At 39.5% G+C, this 19,623-nt stretch overlaps 1 protein-coding gene across 3 annotated transcripts in view; it reads right to left on the bottom strand.

The window, feature by feature from the left end:
- LOC124118755 (GTP-binding protein ypt1-like) overlaps positions 1-19,623 on the bottom strand; it is an 82,529-nt gene that overhangs the window by 50,040 nt on the left and 12,866 nt on the right. Inside the window, exon 1 of one of the 3 annotated variants that reach the window (XM_048397777.1) lies at positions 8,896-9,892. The exons of the other annotated variants lie outside the window; for them this stretch is intronic. Coding sequence (XP_048253734.1) covers positions 8,896-8,996 — 101 coding nt within the window. The 5' untranslated portion in view covers positions 8,997-9,892. Of the gene's footprint in view, positions 1-8,895; positions 9,893-19,623 lie in introns of those variants that run through there. 3 annotated transcript variants of the gene reach the window in all.

The following is a 19,623-nucleotide window of genomic DNA, read 5'->3' as shown; positions in this document are numbered from 1 at the left end:
TGATGTTCTTTAGAGATACCTTTAAATGAGTGTCCAAAATTTAAATTACTAAGCGTGGTGTTCTTGTAAAGTTTTGATGAATATGTTATCCTTGTTGAATAAAAAATGAGAAAACAAGACTTGTTTTGTTATATACGGTAACATGTTAGAATCACAAAGCATGTTTTGACAGCATAGCCGCGAGAGCCACATTATACAATCACGCAACCATAACCATTGCCGCGAGAGCCACATCAATTTGGGCTATCTATTTTCGAAATGTGGCTTTGCCGGCCTGTAACCACCCAGACCCACAATCAGGTACAGTGAGGACTTCCACTACAACACTGCCACAAGCTAATTTGCATATCATGTGACCAGACATTTCTCTGTCGGGCAGGACAATATATCTTTATACATAAAGCAACCGTACCGCCAGCTTTGTTTTTTTGGTTTGTTGTTTCACACCACACTCAAGCATATGACGGTGCTCTGTAAATAATCAAGCCTGGGCCAGACAATTCAGTATTTGACATCATGAGCATCGATCCACGCAGTCGAGATATGATGACATGCATCAACCAAGTCAGCGAGCCTGACCACCCGATCCCGTTAGTCGCCTCTTAGTCGCCTTTTATGGCAAGCATGGGATGCTGAAGACCTATTCTAACCTGGATCTTCACGGGCCCCTGGGTAGGAGAGTGACCTTGACTGTCATGCAGGTACTTCAGTCACACAGTGAAAAATACTGACCGCTGCCTGAACAGCGACAGAAATGAAATTTCATGAGTGCTAAAAATCAGCTAGAATGGACTCACTATTCACACGATTGTGTCGGCTTGGTGGTTATGCCCATATCATCAATGCTACATCTTCGTCACGCCTGTAGGTCATCGTCTGATACCATGGGAAGTTATCTTTGTGGTCAGGGTACAGGCAACATGATCAGCAGGTCACAGTGTACCTATCTCAGTCAGCATTTAGCCAGAATCCAGGTATGCTGCGTATTTGCATATAAAACGCAAAATAAATCACCATCACACAAATACTTTTGAGCTGCTTGCCCAGAATTTTTTTTTAAAATAACTCAGTTGTACAACACACTGGGTAATTACCTAATGAAAGGACCCGTGAAGATTCCGGGGTAGAATAGGTCTTCAGCAACCCATACTTGCCGTAAAAGGCGACTATGCTTGTCGTAAAAGGCGACTAACAGGATCGGGTGGTCAGGCTCGCTGACTTGGTTGATACATGTCATCGATCCCAATTGCATGGATCGATGCTCATGATGTCAATCACTGGATTGTCTGGTCCAGACTCGATTATTTTACAGACCGCCGTCATATAGCTGGAATATTGCTGAGAGCGGCGTTTAACAACAAACAAAAACAACCTAATGAATACTTTTCAACCTGTAGACCTGAATTTCTTTACAGATCTATATTTCCTGATCGAATGCAGGTATCACATATCCATGAACTCTACATAATATAATATGCATAGAAAAGGCCCTCAGTCTTACTTATAAATTGACTTTCACTTTGTGTGAGTTCATTGGAGTACGAACCTTCATAGAATGAGGACAAACTGTATGAATGTCAGAGATTGCGACAACGTTTATACAATATTTGGCCCTCACTCTATGAAGGTTCATACTCCAATGAACTCACACAAAGTGAAAGTCAGTTCTTATCATATTTTATTTCACTATGTTTTACCTCGAAGGATTGAGTGCTAGATCTCTACACAATTTTATTTAAAGAGGTAAGTGTCACTTCTTGTATAGACTGACAGCCATACAACAACATTAACGTCAAATTTCACAGTCATTTGACCGACCTCTCATCCCATGGAAAGCCGTATATTGTGTAAACTTCACATTAAAATTTATTTATTGTTAACTAGACATGTTGTTGTGACTTTAGCGACATGTTGCACATTTGGGGGAAGCACTGAACATGCTGAACAGATACAAAACAGAATTTTCAGCAGAATTATGTTAAACAAAATTCTGAACATTGGTGTCATAGACACCATCCAACAGACTTGACCCAAGGGAATAAAAAGCGAATAGTCGACGAAGTCATCTACATCCCCTGCCCATTTTAAAATGTTATGGTCCCAAACCAGGTAACTGACCCAACATTGCTCTTAGCCTGTCAAAATACCTGCAATTAAAATTCTAAAATATAAATTACTAAAAGTGCTAAATATCAAAAGGCACCAGTTCAGTATGTGCCTGGTAGCATGCAATGTTTTGTAAGAAAGTATTTAACAGTTTTTGAGTTGCGCTCCAGAAATGAACACCACCCTTATAGAACCTAAGTCAAACTTGTTGCCATGGAAACGTAAAAAAAAAGGTTTTGTTGAGAAATATTTAACGGTTTCTGAGTTATGCTCCGGAAATGATTTCGGGACACACGCACACACCGATGTACAGATGGAACCCATTTCAATATCCCCTGCCAACTTCGTTGGGGCAATGACTCAAAAAATATCTGGCGTCCTGCATAGGGTCCAATCACTAAATACTGTCCTTTCGGGAGGGAGACTGTGTGGAATCTTATTTGGTCCCTGCCACTGCTTCAAGACATACAAGGACACACAGGTGGCCCTGTCATCTGGGTCGCCACATTTCGCTGTGCAGAGTTGCATCCCCTGGGCATGGGCATCTGAATCCCAGTGCTTGTGGGTTTCACCAAAGTGGTATTCATCTGAGACCTGCATTACTTTGGGCTTTCCTCCCACATCAAGCCGACACACCATGAAATAAAACTGGAACACTGTTCAAAGCGGCAATAAACTCAATTCACTCACTCAAGGCAAACAATTATTTTTCTCGAAAAAACTACGTGATTTTACAGGTGACCATGATATCCAAAATGTTCAGCAAACAGTGTTGTTTATTATAGAGTGAAAAAACAAACAATCTCATTAAAATCAGATCTAAGTTCTCGCTGCCGCTAAACAAAGATCTGAGGACATCCCATTACGGGTCACGTCAGAACGACCTTTCGCAAACTTTGACCGATCATTGAAATGACTAACCAGAAGTCGACATCATCCAATTAGAAAGCAGCTTTCTCAAGCTTTACGGCACTCCTTTCAACCTGGCAACTTCCATTTCAGACTACACTTGAAAAATATGTTGACACAGTTCTCGATTAAAATTTTGAAAACTGAACAAACGAACATTCCGGAATGTCTAATATATGATTGAGATTGTATGGCAGTGCTTCTCGCGTACTGTGCAACGCCTCCCCCGTTCAAATGTTTATCCCACGGAAACGAGAGATAGACGATAATTTTGACGGAATCAGTCGTAACTGTCGTTAAGAATACCCCGTGTTAACGTTTTCAAGGTTGCATGACTAGAAAACACATTCCGAATGTCACTTTCATGATCTGGTAAGCGATGCTTTCATTGGTCGGATGAAAGGTTGTTCTGACGTGATCCCTAATGGGATGTCTTCAGATCTTTGTTTAGCGGTAGCGAGAACTAAGGTCTTGATTTTAATGAGAGTGAAAAAAACCAGGCAAAATGATCCCAGTCCCCATCCCACTAAGCCCCATGTCCAACGCATCCAATCTACTAGATAAAATAAAGATACTGTTTTCGTAACAGGTGAGGTGAGATGAAATGGGGTTTAACGCCATCCCGTTTACTACAGCTGTATGCATGCACTAGTGTGCTGGGCTGCTTGTACTCGTCCCGATTTATGCCGGTTTTTTTATACAGATGGCCCACTGAGATACCATGTCCTAGTTTAACTAAAAGGCACCAGTTAAGTATGTGCCTGGTAGACATGCAAAGTTTTGTTTTTGCTGTTTTTGCTGTGCAGAGACATATTATACCACACCGTGCTGACCAGTCCTTGTTTTATCCCCTTAACCGAGCCCCAGGCAGGGTAACAACATGTACCATCTTTTTACGTCTTTGGTATGCAGGGTCAAGGATTGAAGCACAGACTATTCATGATAGCATGGAGGTGGTTGTCTTTCAACAGGAAACTAGGACAGTATAAACACTACCATAACAGGGTGGAACAATTCATCATAGCTTTGTCTTGTTGGTTTGTTGTTTAATGCCGCACTCAGCAATATTCCAGCTATATGACGGCGGTCTGTAAATAATCAGGTCTGGACCAGACAATCCAGTGATTGCATGAGCATCAACCCACGCAATTGGGATAGGATGACATGCATCAACCAAGTCAGCAAGACTGACCACCCGATCCCGTTAGTCGCCTCTTACGACAAGCATAGTCACCTGTTTCAGCAAGCATGGGTTGCTGTAGACTAGTCTTACCCGTATCTGAATGGTGCTTCTGGCCTTGTATTCTCTTGCATAACCAACATCAAGAAGACAAAACCATAACAATGTCAAGCCTCCTAACTCACTTCCATGCTGTTCCATCAAATCAAGACACTGTTTTCCTAACAGGTGATTGGGACAACTTTAACACTACAATAGCAGAGTAGAACAATAACAATTTGCAAGCCCCCATCAGTGGGACGTCTAGTATCATTACCACAGTGTCAGCACCTAATGCTGTCTCTGATAGTCCATTCCCAACTGCTGAAATAATTTTCCTGCTTATCCCATGTTGTGACAGATGCTACTAGTTCTACAACTATTTATTGACACAATAGACCCTAACCTGGACAGTGCATATCGTTTCTCCTTAACCCCTGGTTATTATTTGTCCATATGTTTGAGAGGAGTTCATGGAAACAAAGAAATAACTGAGACGTGGGGAGTGGGAACATGAAAAAGACCACAGATCTCACTGAACACAATATTACCCTTCTAACTACAGATCTCACTGAACACAATATTACCCTTCTAACTACAGATCTCACTGAACACAATATTACCCTTCTAACTACAGATCTCACTGAACACAATATTACCCTTCTATTTACAGATCTCACTAAACACAATATTACCCTTCTTACTACATATCTCACTGAACACAATATTACCCTTCTAACTACAGATCTCACTAAACACAATATTACCCCTCTAACTACAAGTCTCACTAAACACAATATTACCCCTCTAACTACAAATTTCACTGAACACAATATTACCCTTCTAACTACAGATCTCTCTGAACACAATATTACCCTTCTAACTACAGATCTCACTGAACACAATATCACCTATCTAACTACAGATGTCACTGAACACAATATTACCCCTCTAACTACAGATCTCTCTGAACACAATATTACCCTTCAAACTACAGATCTCACTGAACACAATATTACCCTTCTAACTACATATCTCACTGAACACAATATTACCCTTCTAACTACAGATCTCACTGAACACAATATTACCCTTCTAACTACAGATCTCACTGAACACAATATTACCCTTCTAACTAAAGATCTCTCTGAACACAATATTACCCCTATAACTACAAGTCTCACTAAACACAATAATACCCCTCTAACTACAGATCTCACTAAACACAATATTACCCCTCTAACTACAAGTCTCACTAAACACAATATTACCCCTCTAACTACAGATCTCACTGAACACAATATTACCCCTCTAACTACAGATCTCACTAAACACAATATTACCCCTCTAACTACAGATCTCACTGAACACAATATTACCCTTCTAACTACAGATCTCACTGAACACAATATTACCCTTCTAACTACAGATCTCACTGAACACAATATTACCCCTCTAACTACAGATCTCTCTGAACACAATAGTACACCTCTAACTACAGATCTCACTGAACACAATATTACCCTTCTAACTACATATCTCACTGAACACAATATTACCCTTCTAACTACAGATCTCACTGAACACAATATTACCCTTCTAACTACAGATCTCACTGAACACAATATTACCCTTCTAACTAAAGATCTCTCTGAACACAATATTACCCCTCTAACTACAAGTCTCACTAAACACAATATTACCCCTCTAACTACAGATCCCACTGAACACAATATTACCCCTCTAACTACAGATCTCTCTGAACACAATATTACCCTTCTTACTACAGATCTCTCTGAACACAATATTACCCTTCTAACTACAGATCTCACTGAACACAATATTACCCTTCTAACTAAAGATCTCACTGAACACAATATTACCCCTCTAACTACAAGTCTCACTAAACACAATATTACCCCTCTAACTACAGATCTCACTGAACACAATATTACCCTTCTAACTACAGATCTCACTAAACACAATATTACCCCTCTAACTACAGATCTCTCTGAACACAATAGTACACCTCTAACTACAGATCTCAATGAACACAATATTACCCTTCTAACTACAGATCTCACTGAACACAATATTACCCTCTAACTACAGATCTCACTGAACACAATATTACCCCTCTAACTGCAGATCTCACTAAACACAATATTACCCTTCTAACTACAGATCTCACTGAACACAATATCACCTATCTAACTACAGATGTCACTGAACACAATATTACCCCTCTAACTACAGATCTCTCTGAACACAATATTACCCTTCAAACTACAGATCTCACTGAACACAATATTACCCTTCTAACTACAGATCTCACTGAACACAATATTACCCTTCTAACTACAGATCTCACTGAACACAATATTACCCTTCTAACTGCAGATCTCACTGAACACAATATTACCCTTCTAACTAAAGATCTCTCTGAACACAATATTACCCCTATAACTACAAGTCTCACTAAACACAATAATACCCCTCTAACTACAGATCTCACTGAACACAATATTACCCCTCTAACTACAGATCTCTCTGAACACAATATTACCCTTCTAACTACAGATCTCTCTGAACACAATATTACCCTTCTAACTACAGATCTCACTGAACACAATATTACCCTTCTAACTACAGATCTCACTGAACACAATATTACCCTCTAACTACAGATCTCACTGAACACAATATTACCCCTCTAACTACAGATCTCTCTGAATACAATATTACCCTTCTAACTACAGATCTCAATGAACACAATATTACCCTTCTAACTACAGATCTCTCTGAACACAATATTACCCTTCTTACTACTGATCTCACTGAACACAATATTACCCTTCTTACTACTGATCTCACTGAACACAATATTACCCCTCTAACTACAGATCTCACTGAACACAATATTACCCTTCTAACTACAGATCTCACTGAACACAATATTACCCCTCTAACTACAGACCTCACTGAACACAATATTACCCTTCTTACTACAGATCTTACTAAACACAATATTACCCTTCTAACTAAAGATCTCTCTGAACACAATATTACCCTTCTAACTGCAGATCTCACTGAACACAATATTACCCTTCTAACTAAAGATCTCTCTGAACACAATATTACCCCTATAACTACAAGTCTCACTAAACACAATAATACCCCTCTAACTACAGATCTCACTGAACACAATATTACCCCTCTAACTACAGATCTCTCTGAACACAATATTACCCTTCTAACTACAGATCTCTCTGAACACAATATTACCCTTCTAACTACAGATCTCACTGAACACAATATTACCCCTCTAACTACAGATCTCTCTGAATACAATATTACCCTTCTAACTACAGATCTCAATGAACACAATATTACCCTTCTAACTACAGATCTCTCTGAACACAATATTACCCTTCTTACTACTGATCTCACTGAACACAATATTACCCTTCTTACTACTGATCTCACTGAACACAATATTACCCCTCTAACTACAGATCTCACTGAACACAATATTACCCTTCTAACTACAGATCTCACTGAACACAATATTACCCCTCTAACTACAGACCTCACTGAACACAATATTACCCTTCTTACTACAGATCTTACTGAACACAATATTACCCTTCTAACTACAGATCTCTCTGAACACAATATTACCCTTCTTACTACTGATCTCACTGAACACAATATTACCCTTCTAACTAAAGATCTCACTGAACAAAATATTACCCTTCTAACTACAGTTCACACTGAACACAATATTACCCCTCTAACTACAGATCTCACTGAACACAATATTACCCTTCTTACTACTGATCTCACAGAACACAATATTACCCTTCTTACTACTGATCTCACAGAACACAATATTACCCACTGATTCTAGTTCCTTATAACCGTAGTTCATAATAAGCATATATACAGCATATACACAGCAAATGGACAGGACCAAAAAGCAGTTCGTAATATTCGTCATTTCGTTATAAGTGTGTTCGTTATAAATGTAGTTTACTGTACAAATATTACTGAACACACTATTATCCTTATAACTAAGAAGTATCAACGTCATAATCATTAAGACATCTTGTTCTGTCCTGAGAATTAGTTAACATTTCAATGGTATATTCAATGGCACACAAAGTTGTGCCAATGTGCCTGAGCATGTATTTGATACATTAACATAAGTGTGTGTCAATAACATGCTAACTGAATATTCTGTCTTTCCATTAAATGTTGTTGTTTTTTGTTGTTGTTTAATGCTGTACTCTGCAATATTCCAACATAATGACGTCAGTCTGAAAATAATGAAATCTGGACCAGACAGTCCAGTAATTGACTTCATGAGCATCGAGCTGCTCAACTGGGATACTATGACATGCATCAACCAAGTTAGCAAGCATGGCCTCCCGATCCTGCTAGTCGTTTTCTACGACAAGCTTAGTCGCTTCTTAAGACAAGCATGGGTTGCTCAACCCAGTGCAGCCAGCGGTTGATAGCGTGAACATCAATCAATATCATTAGGGTTCAGGGACACATTATCCAAGGATATAACAAGGAAAACATGTCACCATTAGTTTAAGAGGCAGAATTTTGATCCCATAAAAGGAATATTGAGATATTCCCATCATATAACCTACCTCTTATCCTCAACTGAATTGTCTGTACAATCGGGAGTGGAACTGGCGCCACGTTTGGTACATCCAATAACCGAACACAAAGGTCTCAGACACCCCTCCATAATGCCAGGCGCTATCTCCTCCTAATCACGACTTAAATAGAATATTCACTGCTTCCTCACTGACCACCATCGTACGGAATCGTCTCCACACAACCTGGCGACCAACTTCTTATATAGCGTATATCCATTGCTGCTGCTGAGTCAGACTATTTGTCCAATGTTGGCCAATTCCGTTACACTCCTTTCCATTATCGCGCTGCCCTCTGGAGGCAGAGCTATTGAATATTAACACACACTGCTGTTAGGAGTCATCAGCCAGACTTGCAGCATGCCACAACACAGGGAAAAACTTGCAGAATTTAACAAATACCATTTGTCTCTGGAGTGTTCACTGATTCCAGTCGGGCTTGAGGTTGAAGGACGATGTCAAAGGTAAAACCATTTATTATTAAATAACTTCCAGGAAGTCTAAATATTACATAATTCCTTGTAAAGATATTAACCACTGGCTAGCTTAACATAATGTTTACAAGTCACAAACACATTATTTGATTACATGCTGGCTCTAATGTATTATGCAGACGGAATGAATCACTAACCTCTGGGACATAAATATCCAGTTTATGGCACATGTTGAACAAGGGTGAGCGGTCAAATAGGAGCTTGGTTTTATGGTCATATAGAATTATTAATCCACAGTGAAAAAGAGTGTATTTTAAGAAAATTGATCTCAGTACCAGAGCAGTGCAGCGATCAACAAATACACTGTTGCACATATTAACACCACATTGCACACCGTCCACATGATGTTGCACACAGTTGTCGAGAGAGGGGAAAATATATCTTCATATCCACCAGCTTTGGGCACCATGACATAAAAGAAATCTTCAAATCACCATGACAAATCTTAGCATGGATGATGCAGAAACGTTATCTCCAACAAAATGGAAGTAAACTGTCAAATCACAAGTTCTTTCCTGCTACAGCAGACAAGATGTGCTGGATGCAGTAGACAGTCTGACGATAGACCAGTGTAGACAGACGTACCCAAACCTTAGCGTGGAGGAACACAGATATTGATTTTGGAGAACACCAATGCAAGATGCTCTGCCCCTGTTAGCTCATACATGGAAAACAATTTGTTGACTTGATTTATGACCAAACGTTTAATGGAAACATGCCTCTAACTGTGTCAACTTGTACTTGGGTCACCATGACCTGCACTGTTCAATGCTACACAGACATGGTGATGAAGTCAGGATTAGGTCTCCAGTCAGGGAGTAATGGCCACAAATTACACACACACATCCTTTCAGTGACTCACACATAGCAAACTTGGTCAATATCAGTGGATAACAGTTATGCTTTAAACATTTATTCACAGGGATGTTATCGATATTGTGATATCGATGTATCAATAATTTTTTTAAATTTTAATGTTGATACCAGGGCTGGACATCCATACAGATCATAGAGATTGATAATCGTTAACTAAATATCGATCAATTATCGATCAATTTAAAAAAAAGTAACTTTGAGCAAAAAAAAACTCCAAAAGAAAACGACATATTTCACTCCACTAGTGTGTGGTGGCACATTCAAGCAGGGGTTACTTTGTGGACATTTGAGTTACTTTCCATCTTCAGCAATTGACATTTTTGACAAAAAAAAGTCTGTTTTGGTCAATCTAAACTTTATTTCATAAGATATTATCGATGACACAATTTTCATATTGATAATCATTAATATTTCTTTCCATTGATGATAATTCTGATCATCAATCATTTTTGCCAGCCCTAGTTGATACAGTACCGTTGGTCTTATCTTGACTTTTAAAACAGGGGCTACAGGGGGTCTCTAATAATGGGTAGTTAATTCAAGAGTTCTTACAGGAAATATGCAGGTCCTGTAAAATGATTAAATGGTGTTGTGTAGTGTAATGTAAGATAATTACATTAATTACAGGAACATTACATTTCTTGTCAAGAATTTAGTACAATGAATATTATTGTGTCTCCCTCCAGACGTATTAGTTTTGTTCTAAGCATCCATTCTATACATTTGTGCACACTTGACAAGCATTTCCTCATCATGTAAAACCTTAGTATCGATACAAATTTATGAATATCAATGTTAAATGAATAATTCACTACCCCAGAAATGTTTACATTTATAAGATTGAAGCAGAAGCAGAAAATTCAATCTTCATCTATACACATACAGAATAATTAATCATATTATTAATCAATATATTGTGATATCCATGAGTCGATGTATCAATCCTAAAGTTCCCAATGACTTCTCAAGTATTTCAGTTCTGTCATGGTTTGTTTGTTTGTTTGTTGATTAACGCCACACTCAGCAATATTCCAGCTATATGACGGCGGTGTGTAAATAATCGAGTCTGGACCAGACAGTCCAGTGATTGACATCATGAGCATCAATCTATGCAATTGGGATACGATGACATGCATCAACCAAGTCAGCGAGCCTGACCACCTGATCCTGTTAGTCGCCTCTTACGACGCACATAGTCGCCTTTTACGTCAAGCATTGGTTGCTGAAGACCCATTTTAACCCAGGTCTTCACGAGTGTCAGGAATGGTTTGTCTAATCCAAACAAAAACAAACTTCATGTAAGAACCTTGTTTTCACAGAGGCAATATACCACAGCTGTAGTTAACTGTTACAGTCCTTGACGTGAAACCCGCTCACACAGTATGTATACATGCAATATGTTCCACACAGGTACAGCATAGCATAGTCGCTTTTTAAGGCAAGCATGGGTGGCTGAAGACCTATTCTACCCCGGATCTTCACGAGTGTCAGGAATGGTTTGTCTAACTTCATGAAAGAACCTTGTTTTCACAGAGGCAATATACCACAGCTGTAGTTAACTGTTACAGTCCTTGACGTGAAACTCGCTCACACAGTATGTATACATGCAATATGTTCCACACAGGTTTAGCCTTAGACATTCCTTCTTAAGACTAGTCCAAAGGACTAGTGTAAAGCTTATTCCACTTGTCCTCCGTGCTTGTAGCTAGTCCTGCTTGAACAAGACAAAAATGATTACTATTTACCATTTCTGTCAGTTTTAATCAGTTTCAATTAGTAGCCAAAATGAAGTATTATCCTCACAGTCGTAGCCAAGAAATGCTAGTAGTCAATGGGGACTACCATAATTCAAATTTTACTTGTCCCCAAGCATAATTTAGTTGTCCCAGACTGACGGAATAGCATGCATTTTGAAGGTTGGAGTTGCATTGCAGAACATGTTCATTCTCTCGTGTTCGGCTTAGTATCAGTATCTAATTTCATGCAACAATGTCACAACTGCAAATAACTCTGGAAGTAGCAGCCATTACCGTTACAGATGTTGCACAAACTGGTGTAAATATGCAATAAATCCCAGTTCTCTACATAGTTCCAGGTTGATGATACTGCATGTCCCATATGACCCGTACATTCCTCTCCAGGCATCTATTTAGTGTGACACAGACTCGTAAACACACCGTGTGTGAGATACGTGTGGACAGACTGGTATATGTGTTACGTCTATTATTGCATAAAGTCATAGTGAGATTATCAGCGGTATTTTTGTTCCGATCAACAGTGAAACCTCTTTAATCCAAACAGTACCACCTCCTTGTGAAACCCCATTAATTCACACAGTACCACAACTAGTCAAACCCCATTAATCCAGACAGTACTACTCCCAGTGAAACCTCACTAATCCAGACAGTACAATTCCAGGTGAAACCTCATTATTCCAGACAGTACCACTCCCAGGGAAACCCCATTATTCCAGGCAGAACCACTCCCAGTGAAACCCCATTAATCCAGACAGTACCACTCCCAGTGAAACCCCATTAATCCAGACAGTACCACTCCAAGTGAAAACCAATTATTCCAGACAGTACTACTCCCAGTAAAACGCCATTAATCCAGACAGTACCACTCCCAGTGAAACCCCATTAATCCAGGCAGTACCACTTCCAGTGAAACCCCATTATTCCAGGCAGAACCACTCCAAGTGAAACCCCATTAATCCAGACAGTACCACTCCCAGTAAAATGCCATTAATCCAGACAGTACCACTCCCAGTAAAACGCTATTAATACAGACAGTACCACTCCCAGTGAAACCCCATTAATCAAGACAGTACTACTCCCAGTGAAACCCCATTAATCCAGACAGTACCACTCCCAGTGAAACCCCATTAATCCAGACAGTACCACTCCCAGTGAAACCCAATTAATCAAGACAGTACTACTCCCAGTGAAACCCCATTAATCCAGACAGTACCGCTCCCAGTGAAACCCAATTAATCCAGACAGTACCGCTCTCCGTGAAACCCCATTAATCCAGACAGGTCCACTCCAAGTGAAACCCCATTAATCCAGACAGTACCACTCCCAGTAAAACGCCATTAATCCCGACAGTACCACTCCCAGTAAAACGCTATTAATACAGACAGTACCACTCCCAGTGAAACCCCATTAATCAAGACAGTACTACTCCCAGTGAAACCCCATTAATCCAGACAGTACCACTCCCAGTGAAACCCCATTAATCCAGACAGTACCACTCCCAGTGAAACCCAATTAATCAAGACAGTACTACTCCCAGTGAAACCCCATTAATCCAGACAGTACCGCTCCCAGTGAAACCCAATTAATCCAGACAGTACCGCTCTCCGTGAAACCCCATTAATCCAGACAGGTCCACTCCAAGTGAAACCCCATTAATCCAGACAGTACCACTCCCAGTAAAACGCCATTAATCCAGACAGTACCACTCCCAGTAAAACGCCATTAATCCAGACAGTACCACTCCCAGGGAAACCCAATTAATCCAGACAGTACCGCTCTCCGTGAAACCCCATTAATCCAGACAGTACCACTCCAAGTGAAACCCCATTAATCCAGACAGTACCACTCCCAGTAAAATGCCATTAATCCAGAAAGTACCACTCCCAGTGAAACCTCACTAATCCAGACAGTATTACTCCCAGTGAAACATCACTAATCCAGACAGTACCACTCCCCGTGAAACCCCATTAATCCAGACAGTACTTCTCCCAGGGAAACATCACTAATCCAGGCAGTACCACTCCCTGTGAAACCCCATTAATCCAGACAGTACTTCTCCCAGGGAAACATCACTAATCCAGACAGTACCACTCCCCATGAAACCCCATTAATCTAGACAGTACTTCTCCCAGGGAAACATCACTAATCCAGACAGTACCACTCCCAGTGAAACCTTACTTATCCAGAGAGTACTACTCCCAGTGAAACCTCACTAATCCGGACAATACCACTCCATGTGAAACCCCATTATTCCAGACAATACCACTCCTAGTGAAACCCCATTAATCCAGACAGTACTCCTCCCAGTGAAACCTCACTAATCCAGCCAATACCACACCAGGTGAAACCCCATTATTCCAGACAGTACCACTCCCAGTGAAACCTCACTAATCCAGCCAATACCACTCCAGGTGAAACCCCATTATTCCAGACAGTACCATTCCCAGTAAAACCCCATTAAACCAGACAGTACCATTCAAAGTGAAATCATCCAGGAAATGTTCATTATCAGATTATCAATACATAGTGACAGAGCAATGACGTTGGCATACACATAAAACTCACATACCCTTACTCAGCATTCACCCTATGGTTATCATATCTTCTTATATATACAAGGGGCGGTCGGGTAGCCTAGTGGTTAAAGCGTTCGCTTGTCACGCCGAAACCCAGGTTTGATTCCCGACATGGGTACAATGTGTGAAGCCCATTTCTGGTGTCCCCCGCCATGATATTGCGGGAATAATTGCTAAAAGCGGCGTAAAACCAAACTCACTCACTCACTCATTATATATACAAATGTAACAGTCCAGAAAGCAAGGTTTCCATATTAGCAGGGTCTGGTCTGACAGGGAACCAGTGCACATGTATTTACCTGGATTTTGCAGGTGTCCAATATATGATGTCAACTCCAGAGAATAATCCTGATTATCTGCCGAAAACAGATTCCATTGGGTGTACAAGGCAAATAGTAATGAAAAATATATGAATGGATCACTGGAAATCAGTGATGACACCAGGTGTTCGCGAATAGGGTAAGCATGACCTGCTCCACCTGGACAGAGAGAACAAAGGCCTCGGAAACAGAGCCTCTGTTACACAAGCATGCCTGTTCGTGACCCACAAACAAACTGTTCCAACAACGTCACGTAACCATGGGCCCTAGTACTTCATACTCTAGTCAGCCTGGTTGTAAATTTGGTTCTATGTGAACCAGGTACCTAGACTTGCACAAGTCTCTGAGGCAATTACTATTAGTTTAAATCAGAAGTTCTAGATTATGTAAATGATAAGAACAAGTTGTCCCTATAAGAGACTGGAGTCTGGACTTGCCTATTAGGAAGATAGAATTACTACATATCCCTGGACTTTTCTTTCAATACAGCCTTGGAGCAAGGCTACCAGGTACCTTGCCAAAGCCCTGGTAAACTTCACACGGGTTGATATTCCTTGTTGAGTAAGAATATGAGAGTGAGTGAGTTTTTATGCCACTTTTAGTAATATTGCAGCAATATTCCAGCAATATCAAGGCAGGGGACACCAGAAATGGGCTTCACACCATGTACCCATGTCAGGAATCGAACCCGGTCTTCGGTGTGATGAGCGAACGCTTTAACCACGACCGCCCAAGAATATGAGTGAGTGAGTGAGTTTATGCTTTATGTCACAACAGCAATATTTCAGCCATATCGTGACGAGGCAAGAATATTAGAGAAAAATTATTCATGATGTGAAACAAACAAGTGATTATGGATCCTTGAGAAACATTTAGAAGTTTGATATGTACCTAAAGACAAGATATCACTGATGATGAACTACTTATAAATATGGTTGTGATATTTATCCACCATAGCAGTTTGGAGTCTACCCGAATATGGTCTCGGACCACAGTAAATATTTTGTGCCTGGTAGAGTGTTCTCCAAAAGCCTTTTCAACCAAACATATGTGTTCTAGATGTACGGGTTGGCAGATATGTAGATCACGCTTGCATAAGTGCCTCTTCTGGTGATTATTAATAGATACTTATGAGTATGACTTTAGAAATATGTCGTACCCCTGGTTTTGTATTTGCACTGGACTTGGGAACCAGTCCTCACACTAGAGCATGTATACTAGCCTATATTAAAAATCTTTTGATAAGGGCCGGTGGACACTCTTGCCTTCAGGAAGATCACTTAGGCTGATAAAACTTGTAAATAATATATTTCGACAAATATTTGGATATACAGTGTATATAATAAATCAGTGTCATGATTTATTGCCAGTAAATATAAAATTGCTGATCTATCATTTTCATGATTTTAGGTGTTTTGTGAAAACAATTTTTATTTTTTTTAAAGATATTTAATATCTAAAACTAAGTACATACCCCTCAAATGCAATTTGGAAAAAAAATAATTTTTTGTTCGAAATTGGGATTTTAGCAAAGTTGTTATTTTCTTAAGATCAGATGTATTTTGACATTGCATTCAATGGAACAACTAAAACTAAAGCCTCTTCCTCGTACCATGCGTACTGGGGAGTGAAATACAAGACACCTCAACATAACATTAGTTATAACTATGTAACATAAATTGCGAAATTCGTAATCTGAATTGGGATTTTTTACTGACATTTGCTGTAGCCTTGGGGCTGAATATCAGCCTCTGAGCATGTCGAGCTAAATCCCTGGTCTACGTCTAGGAGCTATACAGCAAGTGTTTATCTACTGTCCCTTTAACAGAGCCTTTAACAATATACACTGTCAACGTCACTAGTTCCCTGGAAATTCCTGGAAATTCCTGGACAAGATAGGTCATCAGTATGACTGTGTGTCATCGTACCTTACTTAAAGATCTTTGCTCATTCTATCAACCACTAGTTTACACCCACGAGGATTCTAGGTTAGAATTGGTCCATAGCAACTTATGTTTGTCATATGTCGTGGCTAAAAGAATCAGTCGGTTAGGCTTGGTGACTTGGTAGATTGCATGTGATCAACCAAACCTGATTATTTATTTATGAGTGCGACATACAAACAAATAAACAAACAAATAACCATTGATTTGACTCGCCCAAACTTGACAATTTACATGCGACTGAGAGATGGCTGGAATATTGCTGACTGCGTAGTAAAACAATATTCACTCACTCACTCAAGATCAACAGAGCACAGCCCTGTCAGTATCATGGATCATTCCGGCATCCATCTGTAGCTGATACATGTGATATAAGATATGAAAATATGAAATTGGTCACTGATGATTAAACATGCACCTTGTGGTACAATTAATCACCCAGCATCATCAGCATGATAAAGCTCTGACCTCATTTCCCATTGTCAACAAAACTGCTGACTCGGCGTGCTGATTAATAATAACACTTATATTGTACTGACAGCTGTCACCACTTGTCATTAAACATGCTAAACAACCAGTGTCAATATAGCGATAACAATGCACAGATTGGCAACATTATATTACATAGGCATGATAGGTGAAATCACAATTCAGTTGTGCGAGGGGCAAGGGTGGCCCAGTCGTCAAAGGCGCCGCGATTCGCTGTGCAGAATTGCGTCCCTAGGGCATGCTAGAAACTTATGATTGTGGGTTCGAATCCAGGTTCGCCCCGTTTATGTTTCTAGGTTTGTCAGCACTATACCCGTGCTCGTGGGTTTCACCGAAGTGGTAAACGTCTGAGACCTGCATCACTTCGGGCTTTCCTCCCACGTTAAGCTGACACGCTGTGATATAACTGGAATCCTTTTAAACGCAGCATTAAACCCAACTCACTCACTCAGTTGGGCGAACTGTCTCAGTTTGGATTGTATAATGAATTTATATCATGTATATGGATCATCAGTCAGACGAGGGCCCACATGCACAAAGCAATCTTAGCACTACGATTATCGTAAGTCTATGTTTGGGTATCGAAACGACAATCCTAATCAGCTTGTTTACCCACATGCAAACCCTGATTTTTGCAAAAGTGAGGATAATTTATAAAAAGTACATTTATCTTTTGAAATTGGCATTCTTGTTTAACATTTTTAACAGCTTTTGCTCAAACTATTATTTCAAGAATATTTTTTAAGGACGCTCAAACATGTAAAATAAATCTAACAATTCTAAAAGAATAAAAAGTCCCCCTCCTCTTGAGTAAGTGACCAAGAAAACGAGGAATTACAGAGGCTGGCTTAGATGATATAACACATATAAGAGACACCATTCATTGATCAGGTTTTATCAAAATGTTAAACAACCAATATCATGAAGTCTTTGAATGGCATATGGAAGTGAAGTGATAGAAGTGTATATGCCTACTCCTTCATTAGATATCATGACTAAAAGCAGATATAAAAAGGGGAAATAATCACATAGTCATGCTCATCTTAAGAGGTAAATATTTTGTGCCTGGTAGAGTGTTCTCCAAAAGCCTTTTCAACCAAACATATGTGTTCTAGATGTACGGGTTGGCAGATATGTAGATCACGCTTGCATAAGTGCCTCTTCTGGTGATTATTAATAGATACTTATGAGTATGACTTTAGAAATATGTCGTACCCCTGGTTTTGTATTTGCACTGGACTTGGGAACCAGTCCTCACACTAGAGCATGTATACTAGCCTATATTAAAAATCTTTTGATAAGGGCCGGTGGACACTCTTGCCTTCAGGAAGATCACTTAGGCTGATAAAACTTGTAAATAATATATTTCGACAAATATTTGGATATACAGTGTATATAATAAATCAGTGTCATGATTTATTGCCAGTAAATATAAAATTGCTGATCTATCATTTTCATGATTTTAGGTGTTTTATGAAAACAATTTTTATTTTTTTTAAAGATATTTAATATCTAAAACTAAGTACATACCCCTCAAATGCAATTTGGAAAAAAAATAATTTTTTGTTCGAAATTGGGATTTTAGCAAAGTTGTTATTTTCTTAAGATCAGATGTATTTTGACATTGCATTCAATGGAACAACTAAAACTAAAGCCTCTTCCTCGTACCATGCGTACTGGGAAGTGAAATACAAGACACCTCAACATAACATTAGTTATAACTATGTAACATAAATTGCGAAATTCGTAATCTGAATTGGGATTTTTTACTGACATTTGCTGTAGCCTTGGGGCTGAATATCAGCCTCTGAGCATGTCGAGCTAAATCCCTGGTCTACGTCTAGGAGCTATACAGCAAGTGTTTATCTACTGTCCCTTTAACAGAGCCTTTAACAATATACACTGTCAACGTCACTAGTTCCCTGGAAATTCCTGGAAATTCCTGGACAAGATAGGTCATCAGTATGACTGTGTGTCATCGTACCTTACTTAAAGATCTTTGCTCATTCTATCAACCACTAGTTTACACCCACGAGGATTCTAGGTTAGAATTGGTCCATAGCAACTTATGTTTGTCATATGTCGTGGCTAAAAGAATCAGTCGGTTAGGCTCGGTGACTTGGTAGATTGCATGTGATCAACCAAACCTGATTATTTATTTATGAGTGCGACATACAAACAAATAAACAAACAAATAACCATTGATTTGACTCGCCCAAACTTGACAATTTACATGCGACTGAGAGATGGCTGGAATATTGCTG

This window comes from Haliotis rufescens, unplaced genomic scaffold, assembly GCF_023055435.1.
Source record: "Haliotis rufescens isolate VD_foot unplaced genomic scaffold, xgHalRufe1.0.p SCAF_17, whole genome shotgun sequence".
NCBI classification, from domain to species: Eukaryota; Metazoa; Mollusca; class Gastropoda; order Lepetellida; family Haliotidae; genus Haliotis; species Haliotis rufescens.
The sequence above is the reverse complement of the archived record's forward strand: the minus strand, read 5'-3'. Positions and strand labels throughout refer to the sequence as shown.